At 49.1% G+C, this 14,333-nt stretch overlaps 1 protein-coding gene across 5 annotated transcripts in view; it reads left to right on the forward strand.

Annotated features, from left to right (window-relative positions):
* Nucleotides 1–14,333, forward strand: part of PLCB3 (phospholipase C beta 3) — an 83,124-nt gene that overhangs the window by 24,437 nt on the left and 44,354 nt on the right. For all 5 annotated transcript variants that reach the window (XM_084823479.1, XM_084823477.1, XM_084823476.1 and 2 more), the window contains exons 5-18: nucleotides 450–529; nucleotides 1,194–1,247; nucleotides 2,350–2,425; nucleotides 4,160–4,260; nucleotides 5,002–5,168; nucleotides 5,346–5,492; nucleotides 6,912–7,069; nucleotides 8,258–8,340; nucleotides 8,449–8,533; nucleotides 9,282–9,465; nucleotides 10,997–11,104; nucleotides 12,530–12,594; nucleotides 13,144–13,240; nucleotides 13,999–14,083. In XM_084823479.1, the coding sequence (XP_084679605.1) occupies nucleotides 450–529; nucleotides 1,194–1,247; nucleotides 2,350–2,425; nucleotides 4,160–4,260; nucleotides 5,002–5,168; nucleotides 5,346–5,492; nucleotides 6,912–7,069; nucleotides 8,258–8,340; nucleotides 8,449–8,533; nucleotides 9,282–9,465; nucleotides 10,997–11,104; nucleotides 12,530–12,594; nucleotides 13,144–13,240; nucleotides 13,999–14,083 (1,490 nt within the window). The remainder of the gene's footprint in view (nucleotides 1–449; nucleotides 530–1,193; nucleotides 1,248–2,349; nucleotides 2,426–4,159; nucleotides 4,261–5,001; nucleotides 5,169–5,345; nucleotides 5,493–6,911; nucleotides 7,070–8,257; nucleotides 8,341–8,448; nucleotides 8,534–9,281; nucleotides 9,466–10,996; nucleotides 11,105–12,529; nucleotides 12,595–13,143; nucleotides 13,241–13,998; nucleotides 14,084–14,333) is intronic.

Below are 14,333 nucleotides of genomic sequence, written 5' to 3' on the forward strand. Positions count from 1 at the left end.
GGCTATAATTGGCTTTAATTTACAGCTTTGTCACTGGCATAGATGTCCGTTTTTGTTTCGCTTTGGGGCTGCTATTCTCGTTAGCTTGTCGACGCTTGTATTTATTTTTTTAAAGTCATCCTGGTTTTTAAAACCGATTTTATGTACTAAATAAAAATAGAATATTTCTGTTATTATTATTTACTGTGTGGGAGTCAGTAGAGGTCTCATATGTCTCCCTTTGTGTTCTTTTTAAAATTTCTCTAAACTAAAAAGCCCCAAACGCTTCCGCATTCCTCTGTTTCCAGTTTTGTGCTGAACTAGGTTGGCGGGTGTTACTTGCCTGCAGTGTTAAAGACCATAATGCAAAGAGATGGTGCATTATGCCCAATGGCATGGGTAGGGTGGGGACGGGTAGAAGTCAGTGTCTGGTGTCACCTTGTTCTTTCTTTGACTCATTCTCCTTCCAGTTGTGGACTGAGGAACTGTTCAAACTGGCTACAAACATCCTGGCTCAGAATGCCTCACGGAACACCTTTCTGCAAAAAGCGTGAGTGACTTTGCTGTCTTAAATAGATAGACCCGTGGCTTTGGATACTTGCTGGTGGTTGGTCTGAATGGTTTGCTCAGCAGCTTCCTTTCATTGCTCTGACCAACCCACTTAGCAGAGATGAGCCAGTTTTTTAATGGTGAGATAAGTTCTGTTTCTGATGTCAGTGCTACAGTCAGCCAATTGGAAAAGTATTCAGCTACATCTACCATGTTAATGACTGTGAACTTACATGTCAAAAGTTAGCCAGATCCAACTAGTTGCGGTGTTGTGAAAAAGAGATTTAACTCTGGATGTTTTGTTCAGAGACAGAACTTGAGACATGTGTATATTCAGGCTTCACTGCAGGGGTGTAAATTCCCAGGCACTTTAGGGGGCACTGTTGAGCTACTTCCGAATCTAGGGGTTCATCACAGAGGTTTCCAAGCCCAAAAGGTATCTGCACTTCCTAACAAGGAGGGCTGATGGACTCTGTTGCTTAATGGGGAAGCTCACATGAAACCAAGATCTGACCACAGTTATAGCAGTTCTTTTAGAAGGTAGTAACGCCTTGCCTTCACAATCAAGCTAAGCAGCTCTGCCTATCCTCCTGTCCTCTGCATTTGGGTGGGAGGTGGGGAGGCCAGATTTTGTCCTGTAATAACTCTCAATTTTGCCCTCACAGCTACACCCGGCTCAAAATCCAAGTCAATCAGGAAGGGAGGATACCTGTCAAGAAGTAAGGTTATTTTCTTGCTCCTCCCACACCCCGCTGATCCCGCAAACACCTTGTGGTTACTCTCCTCCTCTTTAATATTCTCTCCTCAGACTCGCACTCTGCACAGTCTCCCTAAAGAGGGCTTTACTTCTGGGATCTGTTGCCAAGGAACATTCGGCTCTTGACTAAAGAGATCCTGAGCTCTCCTTGGTAGACGTTACAAGGAATGTTGTCCCTCCTGCAAGCTGGCCAGTTTGAAACGGCAAGCTGGGGGTATATGTGTGCATAGGGTGGGGGTGGGGGCTTGGGCTTACCCTTGAGGAGAGCTGCTGAGTGGCTGGCACTCCAGCTTTAAACAGCTAGTTGGCAGGCCGACTCACCAGAAGGCACCCCCGCTTTCTTCTTGATGCAGCAGGCTGGGGTACCATCTCGTGAGTAATAGCCGGTTTTGTTCTTTGCTTATGCAGCCTGCAAAAATGCATCGACGGCTGCATAGGAATAGATAGGAGCAAGAGGGATTGTTTTCCCCTGCAGAGAGAATCACAGGTTCCCTCCCGCCCCCGGTCAGTGCAGGAATCATGCAACGTCCCTGATAGATGGCCGTCCAGCTTCAGCAAAGGAGAGCCCACCACCTGCCCTAGGCAGTGCAGAAGTTTTTTCTAATGGTGAGCCTCCATCTGCTGCCTTGCTATCTCTGCCCGTTGGTTCTAGTCCTGCCCTCTTGGAGCAACAGAGGAGACTTTTCCAAGTCTCCACAGCAGTGTGGGCACAGCTCTTGTAGCCTCTCTCTCTCCCTTGTCCTCTGCAGCAGCTCTTTGCATTGACTGGAAACGGCAGTCACGCTACCTCCCGCGTCCCAACTTCTTTAACGCTTATCCTTTTGTACGTCCTATATATTCCCCTTTTTTCCCACATGGGCGGCGGGTACAAACTAGCCATAGCCAGCCTTCTCCAACATGGTGCCCTCCAGTGGTGTTGGACTACAACTCCCATCACCCTGGTTGGGATGATGGGTGTTGTAGTGCAGCCCCACCAGAGGTCGTCAGTTTGGGAAAGGCTGAGCCCCCACCCTGATGCACTCTGCCAGTTTGGCTGAGCGATTCCCGTTTCCTTCATCCTGCAGCATCCTCAAAATGTTCTCAGCTGACAAAAAGCGAGTGGAGACAGCCCTGGAGTCCTGTGGCCTGAATTTTAATAGGGTATGTTTTCCGCCTTGTCTTCCTGTAATGCCCACTTTCTTTTCCTTGCTCCCCTCTTCAGCTCTCCTCGTCCATCCTGCCTGCGTCTTTGACTTGTGGAGCCCCCCGATTCTGCACGAGGCCCAGTTTACGTGTGAGGTGGTCAAAGTTCTGAGTTGGTAGAACAGGCTGCACCACTTCAGATGATAGGTGGGGAGCCGCACGCTGGAATGCTTCCTTACATTAAAAAAAAATTTGCCGCTCCCTGCAAGTAGAAAACTAGCAGAGCAAGGCTGGGGAGTTTGAGCTAGTTTTTAACTTGCAGTGAACTTTTTTTTTTTTTTTATATGGCTGTTTAGTCTAAAATGGCATTCCCCACCTGCCACCTGAACTGGTATAGTCCACTCAAGGTTCTGCCACCTTATCTCACTGCATTTGTAGACCCAGGTCAGGGTACTTCTCCGCTCATCCCTGGGTCTTGGGAGTCCTCACCTCCCTGTACCATCAAGCCTACAGGGGAGGGCCCATAGTGCAGTGGTAGAACCCCTCCTTTGCCTGCCGAAGGTCCCAGGTTCAATCCCCAGCATCTCCGGATAAAAGAATCAGGGAGTAGATGTTGGGGAAGACTTCCTTTCAGGGGTTTCAAGTAGAGAGCCTCTACTACACAGAGTAGACAGTATTGAACTAGATGAACAAGTAATTTTTGTTTGTTACATTTATATTCCACCTTCTCCTACTTAAATCCCACCTTCTCCTCCAAGAGGCCCAAGGCGGCATACATGACCCTCCTCCATTTTATCCTCACAACAACCTTTTGAGGTAGGTTAGGCTGAGAATCAGTGACTGGCTGAACGTAACCCAGTGAGTGGTACACCTGGCTGGCTGGGGGATGCTGGGAGTTGTAGTCCAACACATCTGGAGGGCACCAGGTTGGGGAAGGTGGTTCTAGCCGAACGTGAAAAGCACTTCAGTTCCCAGGATCCCCCCGGGGAAAGGGAACAACAACAGTTGCTTAAGCCTGTTGTGTAGGTATGCTCGTAATTTGACCCATGAGGGAGGAGAGGTTTTGTGTGCGTGCGCTTGAAGGCAGTGGTTGGGCCAGCATGCAACGGGAAGCAGGCCTGGAGCTTGGACCCGGGGTGGATGGGAACAGCGATGTGGTGCTCCAGGGCGGTGCAGTTCTAGAAAGATTAGGGGAGAGCAGGACAACCGTAACAGGCGCACAAGTTCAGATGAGGCTCCCCCACCGAAGCTCGGGGTTCAGAAGGGTAATCCTAGTGCCGAGGGAAGACAGGGTTGGCATACATTCTCCTCCTCCTCCTCCTCCATTTTATCCTCACAACAGCCATGTGAGGTAGTCTAGGCCAAGGGTCAGTGACTGGCCCAAAGTCACCCAGTGAGCTTCATGGTCGAGTGGGGACTTGAACACGAGTCTCTCCAGTCCAACACTCTAACCACTACACCATCATCTGTTCTGGTATAAGGCAGCTTCTCATGTTTCCTTCTGTGTTGCAGTAGCAACTTGGGATCAAATTGTGCTTCTCTGTGCTGTGCAGCAACCAAAGTTTTGCCCTGTACAAATTGCTGGCTTGAATAGATACCTAGATTTGCAGAAAGCCAGCCATCCTCCCCAAACCTGTATTTTTGCATCTTGACTTTCTCCTCTTCTTCTCTCCCGCCTCCCCACTAAACTGAAACACCTTGTCCAGCTTGTGTCATCCAATATGATTTTTCCCCCCTCCCCACGACCCCCAGAGTGAGTCAATCAAACCCGACGAGTTCACCCTGGAGATCTTTGAACGTTTCCTCAACAAGCTCTGCCTTCGCCCAGACATCGACAAAATCTTACTGGAGATGTGAGTAAAGGGAGTGTGGAGCAGATGGTGGCCAGGGAAATGCAGGATATCAGAAGCAGAAGTGAAGCAAGGATTGTGGCAAAGGAGTACAGTGTATATTAGGATTTCCTCTCTTTGGCAACAGATAATACCGACGTTCACACAAACAGCGCTGGAAAAATCCATATAATCCTTTATTAAGCAAGATTCCACCTTGAATAAGTCCAAAATCCACAGTTGGGCAACACCTTTATTAGGACCAATCAAAGAAGTGTACAAAGTTCTGGGCAAACATCTTCATCAGGCAAGATGTTACATAAACAGGAGCGGGAGGTTGGGAAAATGGCTGACGATGTTGAAGTGATGAGGACTGCATGGTCAGAGTCTTAGGAAGGAATGGAGGAAGAGGCACCAACTTAAATGGATTAGGCCAGGGGTGTGGAATCTCAGGTTTGAGAGCCAAGCCCAGCGCTCCTGGCGTCCTAATTCAGCTCTCCAGGGTTCCCCAGATGGCCACTCCCCCACCCCTGTTTAATTCCAGTAAAAAACAACATACATTTCAGTCCTTCCACAAAGGGGTTGAGTTGCATTTAAACTTCCCTGGTTGCCATGCAAAAAGGCTGAGTACATCCTGGTTTATGTGAATTGGTCTGCCATTTGTTGTAAGGCCAAATTCCCCCTGCCACACACACTCTCCATTATTAATTTGGACAAGGCCAGAGTAATTGTTCCTTCTTCCCTGTGTCCCTCCCATGAAAACAGCGGAGCCAAGGGGAAACCGTACCTCAGTTTGGACCAGCTGATGGAATTTATCAACCAGAAGCAAAGGGACCCCCGTCTCAACGAGATCCTGTATCCTCCGCTGACACGGGCACAGGTGCGCCAGCTCATCGACAAGTATGAGCCCAACCAGCAGTTCCAGCAACGTGGTGAGCGCCCCCCTCTCCAGGACCTTGGATGGGATTGTGGGGCGGGGGGTGATATGCACATCCAGGCTGCAGTGCGGAGGCCTTAACAGCCATGGAACTCCCCCCAGCCCGGCGCATCCGTCGCCTTGTTCCCTACCTCCCCGAACCTATTTTTCTTTCCCCTCTGTTCTTCCCCAGACCAGATGTCTATGGAGGGCTTTGGGCGCTACCTGGGGGGAGAAGAGAACACCATCGTGCCCCCTGAGAAGCTGGATTTAAGCGACGACATGACCCAGGCACTCAGCAGCTACTTCATTAACTCCTCGCATAACACCTACCTCACAGGTAACCTCACCAGTGCAATTCAGCCAAAATAGGCTTAACTGCAATTATGCAATTAGCCAGTGCAATTCAGCTAAAATAAGCATAACTGGGTCCAAAATGCCTATCTCCCTCCAGCAACCTAGCTGGTATATGCCAGCATATTTGAGCTTAAAGCTCTTATTGCTAGAATCTAAGCCTTAAGGAGTGCAACCTTTTAGACTGTGGGAAGAGCTGCATAAAATCCAGGAAACCACCAACAATTGACGGTCGGAAGAAAGGGGGTGAAGCCAGGGGGTTCTGCACGCCTGGACTACATGGTTCCATCCAAACCTATGAATCTATGACTAGGATATAGTTTAGGTTAGGCCTGGATGTTGTGTCAAGCCAGTCTGAACCCATATATGGTGACTTGCTGAACTCTCGGTGACCCATGGCCCCCTTGTGTCTGGGCAGGCAGGGAAAATGTTCATGCCACTGATTGTGTTACCATATATTGCTGCTGTACATGTGGTGATGGGCGGATGTCACATAGGCAAAAGTACATTAATGACAATAGGGGTGTGTGATGAATGAACACTTTGCATTTCTCCATTGCTTCGTGATGAAAATGATGTTGACATAAGGCAATAGTGTCCAAACTCACAAATTGCTTCCATCCCACTGTCGTGGATTTTATTTATTTGTTTAATTTCGTCTTTTTCCTCTAGTAGGGGAACTGAAAGCGATTAAGTAGAAATTGTTCAAGGCAATGTAAAAAAGAACATAATAAAATACTACAATAATGGAATCAGTGGTTATTGGTTCAGCTTCCCCAAAGGCCTTCTGAAGGGAAGGCATCTAGTGAGGGGGTCGTAAAGGCCTCTCTTGAGGGAGAGCTTCCCAGTTAGTTGCCTCCACAAAATCATTTGCGGTTTGGGGTTTTCTTGTATGTTATAATACTTTGCAAATCGGCTTAGGTTGCAGCCTGTGGCCTCCAGTTATCACAGAACGAGAGCCGTCATATATTTGTGTGCTCAGTTTGTTAAAGGAAAGCCAAGAAAGAGGCTGAAAAATTGGCCACTTTTTCTGAGGCAGAACAGAACAATTGCCATGAGGTAACATTTCCCCCTCCATATATGTGAGGGGAAATGGGTTTTTGTGAGACACCGCTGTGAAGGAAACCTTTCCCTGCTGGGAATTGAGTGTGTCTCTTTTAATTAGGGGTAGGGAACAGTTTTGAGGTGGTTGAATGCCGTCAGGGAGCGGGAAGGGCCTCACCCAATGCTCTGCAAGCCAGAGGTTCCCCAACCCTGCTCTAAATGTATTGGCTTTCCTGATCTCACATTCTTTTCCCTCTCCCAAAGCCTTGAGGTGAGGTACCGTTGGCTTGGCTGCCTCTGCTCTTGCCAGGCACGTAATATTTTTGTTTGTGTGTCTCTCTCTCCCCTCCTCACCTACCAGCTGGGCAGCTGACAGGCAATTCTTCGGTGGAGATGTACCGCCAGGTATTGCTGAGTGGCTGCCGCTGTATTGAGCTTGACTGCTGGAAAGGGCGCCCCCAAGATGAGGAACCCTTCATCACGCATGGGTTCACCATGACAACGGAAATCCCCTTCAAGGTACCTGGGGCTGCAATCCCCTTTATGCTTGCCAGCTTCCTTGGCAGGGTTGGCTCCTGTGGGTGGCATGGTTGGGCATTTGCCAGGGCCCTGAGGTCAGCAGAGTGGGCCCACTTCCATTTTGCATGTAATATCCTAAAAGATCAGATGTAGTGGAAGAGAATTCTCGGTGTACGTGTCCTGCCTCTTCCAGGTTTGGGGTGACTCATTGAGGCCGCCACACCCGAGCCCCCCCTCCCCACTTAGTACTGTCCCTTACGAGTGAAGGTGGTATCCTTTGTTGCCAACAGGTTTTTGGGGGGTGGAGGGACAACTAATGTCTTCTCCTCAAGCTTAAAACTATGAGAATATACTGTAATCCTTCACCAACTGCTAGGCAAGATCCCTCTTGAGGTAAGCTAGGAATTCCTCTTTTTAAAGGCTTATTTAGGGGCCAGTGAGAATGAAGCTGGCATTGGCTACCTCCTTGTACCCAGACCAGCTCCTGTCAAGTTGTTAGAGGGGAGGGGTTAGAGTGAACATGGAGGGCCCATTTAGCTATCGTGGGTGGGAACACCCAGGCCCAATCTGTTACCCTTCAAGACTTTTCAGTTGAAGGCCTCTTGCTTGTGGGGTAGAGTCCTTCTGAACCATGGCGCCACGGTGGTGCAATTAATCTTCATGGAGTACCATAGTTTGTTCTCCTTCCTGTGATGACCTCCCTTTTCACTGTTGTAAACAAAACTGCTTTTGCCTCCTTCTCCCAGGGATCTTCCAACACCTCTCTTGGTTCCTGCCAGGCTCCATGGCCCTCCTGATTTGTAGTTTAGTTCTTAAGTTTTTTAAAAATTAATAATTTATTAACTGGGAAGCTGGCTTGTTGCAAAGCGAGGTGCTGCCATCCAGTGCTGCCTTTAATTGGGTTCAAAGGAGTGGTTTTACGTTTTGGAGCTCAGACCGCACCTCTGCTTTGTCTTTGGGCAAGTTGCTTTCCTTTTAGTCTCACCAGTTTGGCTTCTGGGAAGTGAGGGCTTTGTGACCAGCCATGACCACCAGGACAGCCATTCTGTGAATGGGACAGCCTTACTCCCATGGCAGCCATTTTGTGAGAGCACCCACAACACTCTCTCAAAATTCCAAATGTGCCCATTGGTCCAAAAGGTTGGGGACCCCTTCCTTTGTCCTTATTCCTGCCTCGCTCTGTTACAGGAAGTCATAGAGGCCATTGCTGAAAGTGCCTTCAAGACTTCACCCTTCCCCGTTATCCTCTCGTTTGAGAACCACGTTGACTCGTGAGTAGCTGCAGCAGTGCCAACCTTGTCCCAAGTGCTGGGCGATCCAGAGAGGCCCATGTCATGGATAACCTTTTATTCCCCCCTCCCTGCGTTTTCTTTTCATAGGGCGAAACAGCAGGCCAAGATGGCGGAGTACTGCCGAAGCATTTTTGGGGATGCTCTCCTTATAGATCCCTTCGAAAAATATCCGGTGTGTTCCGGGAATGAGATAAACGGGGTGGGGGATAACATGTTAAGAATTGGGAGCGGGGAGCAATAGGGTGGGAACGGAGGCAATGCAGACTTAATCAGACCTGCGGGATGGGGGATGGAGGTCTCTGTCAGCTCCAAGCAGGCTGCTCTGTCTTTGGAGGCTCACTTGTGTGGCTGGGTTGATCTCTTGGAGTCCATGTTCCTGTAGGGCAGGGAATGCTGTTGAACTGCAGCTCCCATCAGCCCTTGCCATTGGCTATGCTGACTAGAGGTCATGGGTGTTGCGGCAATCCATCAGTGTCAGAAAGGCCACACACTCCCCACCCTGGCTACAGGAGAACGTCTAAGACTCTGCACTGCCTTGCAGGTCACACGATGGAGTGGTGCTCCCTATTGCCTTTCCCCCACTCTGGCTTAGCCTTTGTTTGCAAATCCATTTAGGTTCACGGGAAGGCAATTGGGAAATTAGTGCCACCTACCTGTCAGTCATCCCTGTGCCTTTCCCCTCATTGGGCAGATCCACTGGAAAGTGGGAGCAAGCTTCTGCCTTATAGCAATTGAGTAAAATACCGCTTGCATAGTTCCCCCCTTTTATCTCGATTTTTTTAATGAAAATTTCCGGGAAGGGGCCTAGAATATCTCTGAAGTCTCCAGCATCCCTCGGTCTCCAAGTTCTCTTTTGGGTCTCCTCTTGCTAGCGTTCTAACATGGCTTTCCCCACTCTGTCTGTCTCTCTCCACCTGCAGCTACAACCTGGCATAGCCTTGCCAAGTCCCCAAGAGCTGTTGGGCCGGATCCTAGTGAAAAACAAGAAGCGGCGCGCGCACGGCAAGGCCTCTGAGGGCAGCGTACGGAAGCGGCTCCTGGAACAGACACCCAGCTCCTACAGTGATTCCTCTGGAGTAGGGGAGCCGGGATCTCCTGCACTAGGTACATGTTTTGCTTCCCAGACTCCTCACCTCATATACCTCTTTCCTTTTCAAGAATGTCCCTTTTATTTATTTATTTCAAATATTTCTTGGCCGCCTTTCAGGGTAGAAGCCCCCCCCAAGGCAGCATACAATAATCAAATACATAATAAAAACCGATACAGTTTTTAAAAGCAATAAAAGCAACACAGAGAACATATCAAGGGAAGGCCAAAGTAAAAAAGTATGTTCTCAGGGCCTTCTTAAAAGCCTGTGAGGATGGGGCCTGACGGAGCCCTGATTTTAGTCTGTAGCTGTCCAAAGCCAAGCCCAGGAACTTAACAGCTAACTCTACAATCGGAACATATATAACATAAGCCCAAGAAATAGTGTGTATCATTTTGTATTGCTTGGCTTTGGGCTAGCCAGGAGGAAGGACAAAAGAGTTATGCAGTGTGTTGCCACGCTGATCCCACAGGAGGAAACCATAGCTTAGGTAGAGCGACATGCTTTACATGTGGAAGGTCCCACATTCGATTACCAGCGTCTCCAGCTGAAAAGGAATAGGGAGCAGGTGATGAAATTAAAATCCTCCCTGGCTTCTTAGATGTCACGGCTCACCTCTTTTCTAGATAAATTTTGCAGCCATAAGGGCTAGAAACTTGAGTTTTTAAAAAGGCATGAAAGCCAAGATTCTCAGGATGCTGAATCCCCCCCCTCCCAGGTGGTGTGACATGATGTGGACGTCTGGGGTTACACACACCCCTACCCAAGGAGCAAGGGCTTGTGGTGGGGAGGCAGGGATTAGAGAAAACCCACTTTTCTCTTGCTGGTTCTGTGGACCCCACAAGAGGGGTCCACAGAAGCACCCCTCTTGTGTTCTTACTGGTTGGAAGGTTTGGGAATTTTCAGAATCGTGGAAGTGATAGTTCCACTCTACTCTGTGCCTGGTCAGACCTCGGCTCAAATACTGTGTCCATTTCTGGACACCACACTTCAAGAAGGATTCAGATAAATTGAAATGAGTTCAGAGAAGGGCAGCAAAGATGATTGGGGGTAGAAACTAAGTCCTACGAGGAAAGATTGAAGGAACGTTAGCCTTGAGAAGTGACGACTAAGGGGGGATCTGATAGCACTTTTCAAGTTCCTAACGGGTTGTCTCACTGAAGAGCGCAGCAACCTGTTCTCTATCATTCAAGACTGTAGGGCACAAGATAACAGGCTTAAGTTACAGGAACCCAGATTTCGAGTAAACATCAGGAAAAACTTCATAATAGTCAGAGCAGCCAGACAAGGGAACCAGTTGCCTGTGGTGCTGGTGGGCTCCCCATCACTGGAGGGAGACTAGACAGCCATCTGTCAGGGATGCTTGAAACGGAACTCCTGCACTGAGCAGAGGGTTCCAACTCTGAAACTCTATGAAACTAATATTTTTCCCTTCTGGATTTTTTGCTTTCCCATTTGGAAAGGACTCCCCTTCTCACATGCCTTTATATTCTCTCTAACTCTTCTGTTTTTCCTCACAATCACTGTCCCCTTCCCCACACAAACAGGTTCTCCTTTTGCAGAACAGGCCGAGATCCTTTCGCCAGTCATGACCAACGGCGAGGTGAAATCCGCTGACAGAATGGCAAAGCTGGTTGAACCCCGCAAATCTATTGGTGAGTTTGTCTGGGTGAGGGGGAGTGAGGAGAAAGCTGTTGTCATGGCTGTCGGGAATCTGAGGTGACCGTTGAGTTAACACCGGAGAACATTTCACATACTTAATGAAGGATATCTGACTTGGATGTCATATGACTGTTTGTTCTGATGCCTGACCCTGTATCTACACTAGGAATTCAATGGCCTGGAAAAGACTATTCATAAATGATAGTTTATGAAGCTGGGAACACATGTTGGGGCCAAGCAACTTTCGTCTCCTCCCATTACACATTCAGGCTGTTCACACAACACGCTTGAGGGTGGGTTGTGTTGAATCGTGGGTTAGTGTGTTGTCTGAATGCACACATTTTCCACAGGGTGGGTTATCGTGTTTTTGAACTCAGCCAGGGTGGCTTGTTAACCATGCAGTGCGGCTTGTTAACCATCCTCGACCAGTGACAAACCATGGGTTCTCAAGATGGCTTGTTGAGAAAAATAAGCCACTTCATGGTTAACAAGTCACCCTGGCTGCATTCAGACAGCGAGCTAACCCTTGGTTCAACAATAACCTACGGTTCTAAACAACGGTTCAACAATAACCCACGGTCCTAAACAGCCCACACTCAACCGCTGAGTATGGGTTGGTGTGTTGTGTGAACAGCTCCATTAGCTTATTTCCCTGGTTTGTCAACTGACCTTAAGCTAGAGTTCCCCTGGTTCAGTCATAATGGTGAATTCTGACTGAACATTTATTTATTTAAAGTATTTTTATCTCACTCCTCAGAGAAAAAGCCTCCCGGAGCGGCTTACGTGCAATCAATAAAACAAGACTGTCCCTGCATACAAACCACGACACACAAGGAAAAAGGGATGGGGAGGGAAGAGGAAAAACATTTAAATGGTTTTCAGCAGGGTTGATGGAATATTCCCCTCTCATTTCCTTCAGCTCAGCCTGCTGGAACAGCAGCTGGTAGTGACAGCTGAGGGAGAAGGAGCCTTCATGGCGGTGGTCTTCAGCAGGGCTGCTAGAATGGTCCTGCTTCCCCTATGTAATACAAGCCAGGGTTGGCCCACTGAGGCCAGCATGAAAGGGGAAGGGGTGGTTAGAAGAACTTGGCACTGAAGCATAAAACCATGTTTTATGAAACCTCAGAAGATCATCTGGACCAGGGCTTTATGTCACTTTGTTGTGCCTTCCCCAGAGGATCCTGGGAATTATAGTGCAGTGAGATCTTACTCTTGGCAGCAGAGCTGTCCCTTATCACAGAGCTTTTCCCAGGTTCTGTGGGGAATGGGAAGCATGGCCATTAAACCAGTTTCAAGTTTGTAGTATAGATGCACTCGTCCCCCTCAGTCAGTGCCCTGCTGGAATTAAGAATGACCATCACCCCCACAGCCGCTTGGCCTTGGGCTTCTAACCCGCTTCCCTTCTCCCCCGTGTCCAGACCGTGAAGCTGAGAGTGAAGAGGAGGAGGAGCAGCAGGACCCCAAAAAGCCCACAACGGACGAGGTGTGTGTTGATGGTGACTGGCTTTGCCTCGTGTACCCATAATGCCTCGGGGCACATGCTCAGTATCCTAAGTGGGCCTTGGGGTGGAACTTGATGCGACAGCAGTCATCAAAAAGGAAAATGTCGCATCGTGTTTCCCTATACCAGCCTTCCCAATCTGGTGCCCTCCAGATGTTTTGGATTTCAACTCCCAGCATTCCTGATCATCAGCCATGCTGGCTGGGGCTGATGGGAATTGACATCCTCCATCTGCCCTATCCTCTTCGCCCTAACTCTAACTTGGCCTTCTCCAACCTAATGTTGGGCTACAGCTCCCAGCATCCCCCAGCCAGCAATGTTAGCTGAAGGATGCTGGGAGTTGTAGTCCAACGCATCTGGAAGGTATCAGGTTGCGGAAGCCTGTTCCTTCATACTTTCTGCCAGCAGTTACTGCAAGAGCTTGAGTCCCTTTTTACAAACAAACACCACGCTGCTTCTGTCTAATTTTGCTGTTCCACACCTGTCCCTTTGCCTCCTGGACATTCACCTTGCCCCCGTTTTGTGTGACAGGGCACTGCGAGCAGCGAGGTCAACGCCACGGAAGAGATGTCCACGTTGGTGAACTACATCGAACCTGTCAAGTTCAAATCCTTCGAGGTGGCCAGCAGTGAGTGAGGGACAGGGCAGAGTGGGGATGTTGGCATAAGCTGGCTTTACTTGATACTAGGTCAGGCTATTTGTCCACCTAGTTTGTTTACTTCAGGGGTGCAGAACTCCTTTCAGCCCGACGGCCAAATTTCATTGCGGAAAAGCTCTTGGGGGCTGCATCCCACTAGTGGGCGGGGCTGAAGGCAAAAGGGGCAGGGCCAAAAATGCAAAAAAATGCTAGCGTATTTGTAGCTTAAAGCTCCTACTGCCAATAACTTAAGAGAGACGTTTCAGCCTTTGAGAATGGGGAAGATCTCTACAAAAGCTGGGAAACCACCAGTGGTCAGTGGTCGATGGGGAAGGGGGTGAGGCCAGTGAAAGAGGGCATGGCCATCTGACGGATCTCGGTGGGCTGGATTCAGGCCATCAAGAGGGCTGTCAGGTGGGTCAGGTTTGGGCCATCAGGTGAGCCAGATTCTGTACCCTAGCCTACTTTGACTGGCGACCGCTGTCCGAAGTCTTTGGCAGAGAGAGGCCTTTCCCCTCCCTGCTACCTAATCTTTTTGTAAGTGGAGATGCCGGGGATCGAACCTGGGGCCTTCTGCATGCAAAGCAGGGGCTCTACTGCTGAGCTACGGTTCCCTCCCCAGTTATGTCTGCTTTAATGCATGCCTTGAAAATGGAAAGCCGTGTCCATCAGCAGATTGCGGTGGGGCAGAAAGGGTGAAGTTTAATGAAGAATGCTAACGCCATGTCATTTTACTCCCTCTTCCCAAGAACGCAAGAAATCCTACGAGATGTCTTCATTTGTGGAAACAAAAGGCTTGGAGCAGCTGACCAACAGCCCCATGGAGTTTGTCGAGTATCCTTCCTGGTGGAGTGTGTATATGTGTGTGTGTGTGTCGGGGGGAATGATGGAACTGGAAACAAAGCCCTATGAGGAGAGACTGAAAGAACTGGGCATGTTTAGCCTTGAGAAGAGAAGACTGGGGGGAGATATGATCATGCTCTTCAAGTACTTGAAAGGTTGTCACAGAGAGGAAGGCCAAGATCTCGTCTCGATCATCCCATAGTGCAGGACACGGAATAATAGGCTCAAGTGACAGGAAGCC

The sequence above is a fragment of the Heloderma suspectum genome, chromosome 17 (genome assembly GCF_057233095.1).
Source record: "Heloderma suspectum isolate Gila_16-S chromosome 17, 16-S_ref, whole genome shotgun sequence".
NCBI classification, from domain to species: Eukaryota; Metazoa; Chordata; class Lepidosauria; order Squamata; family Helodermatidae; genus Heloderma; species Heloderma suspectum.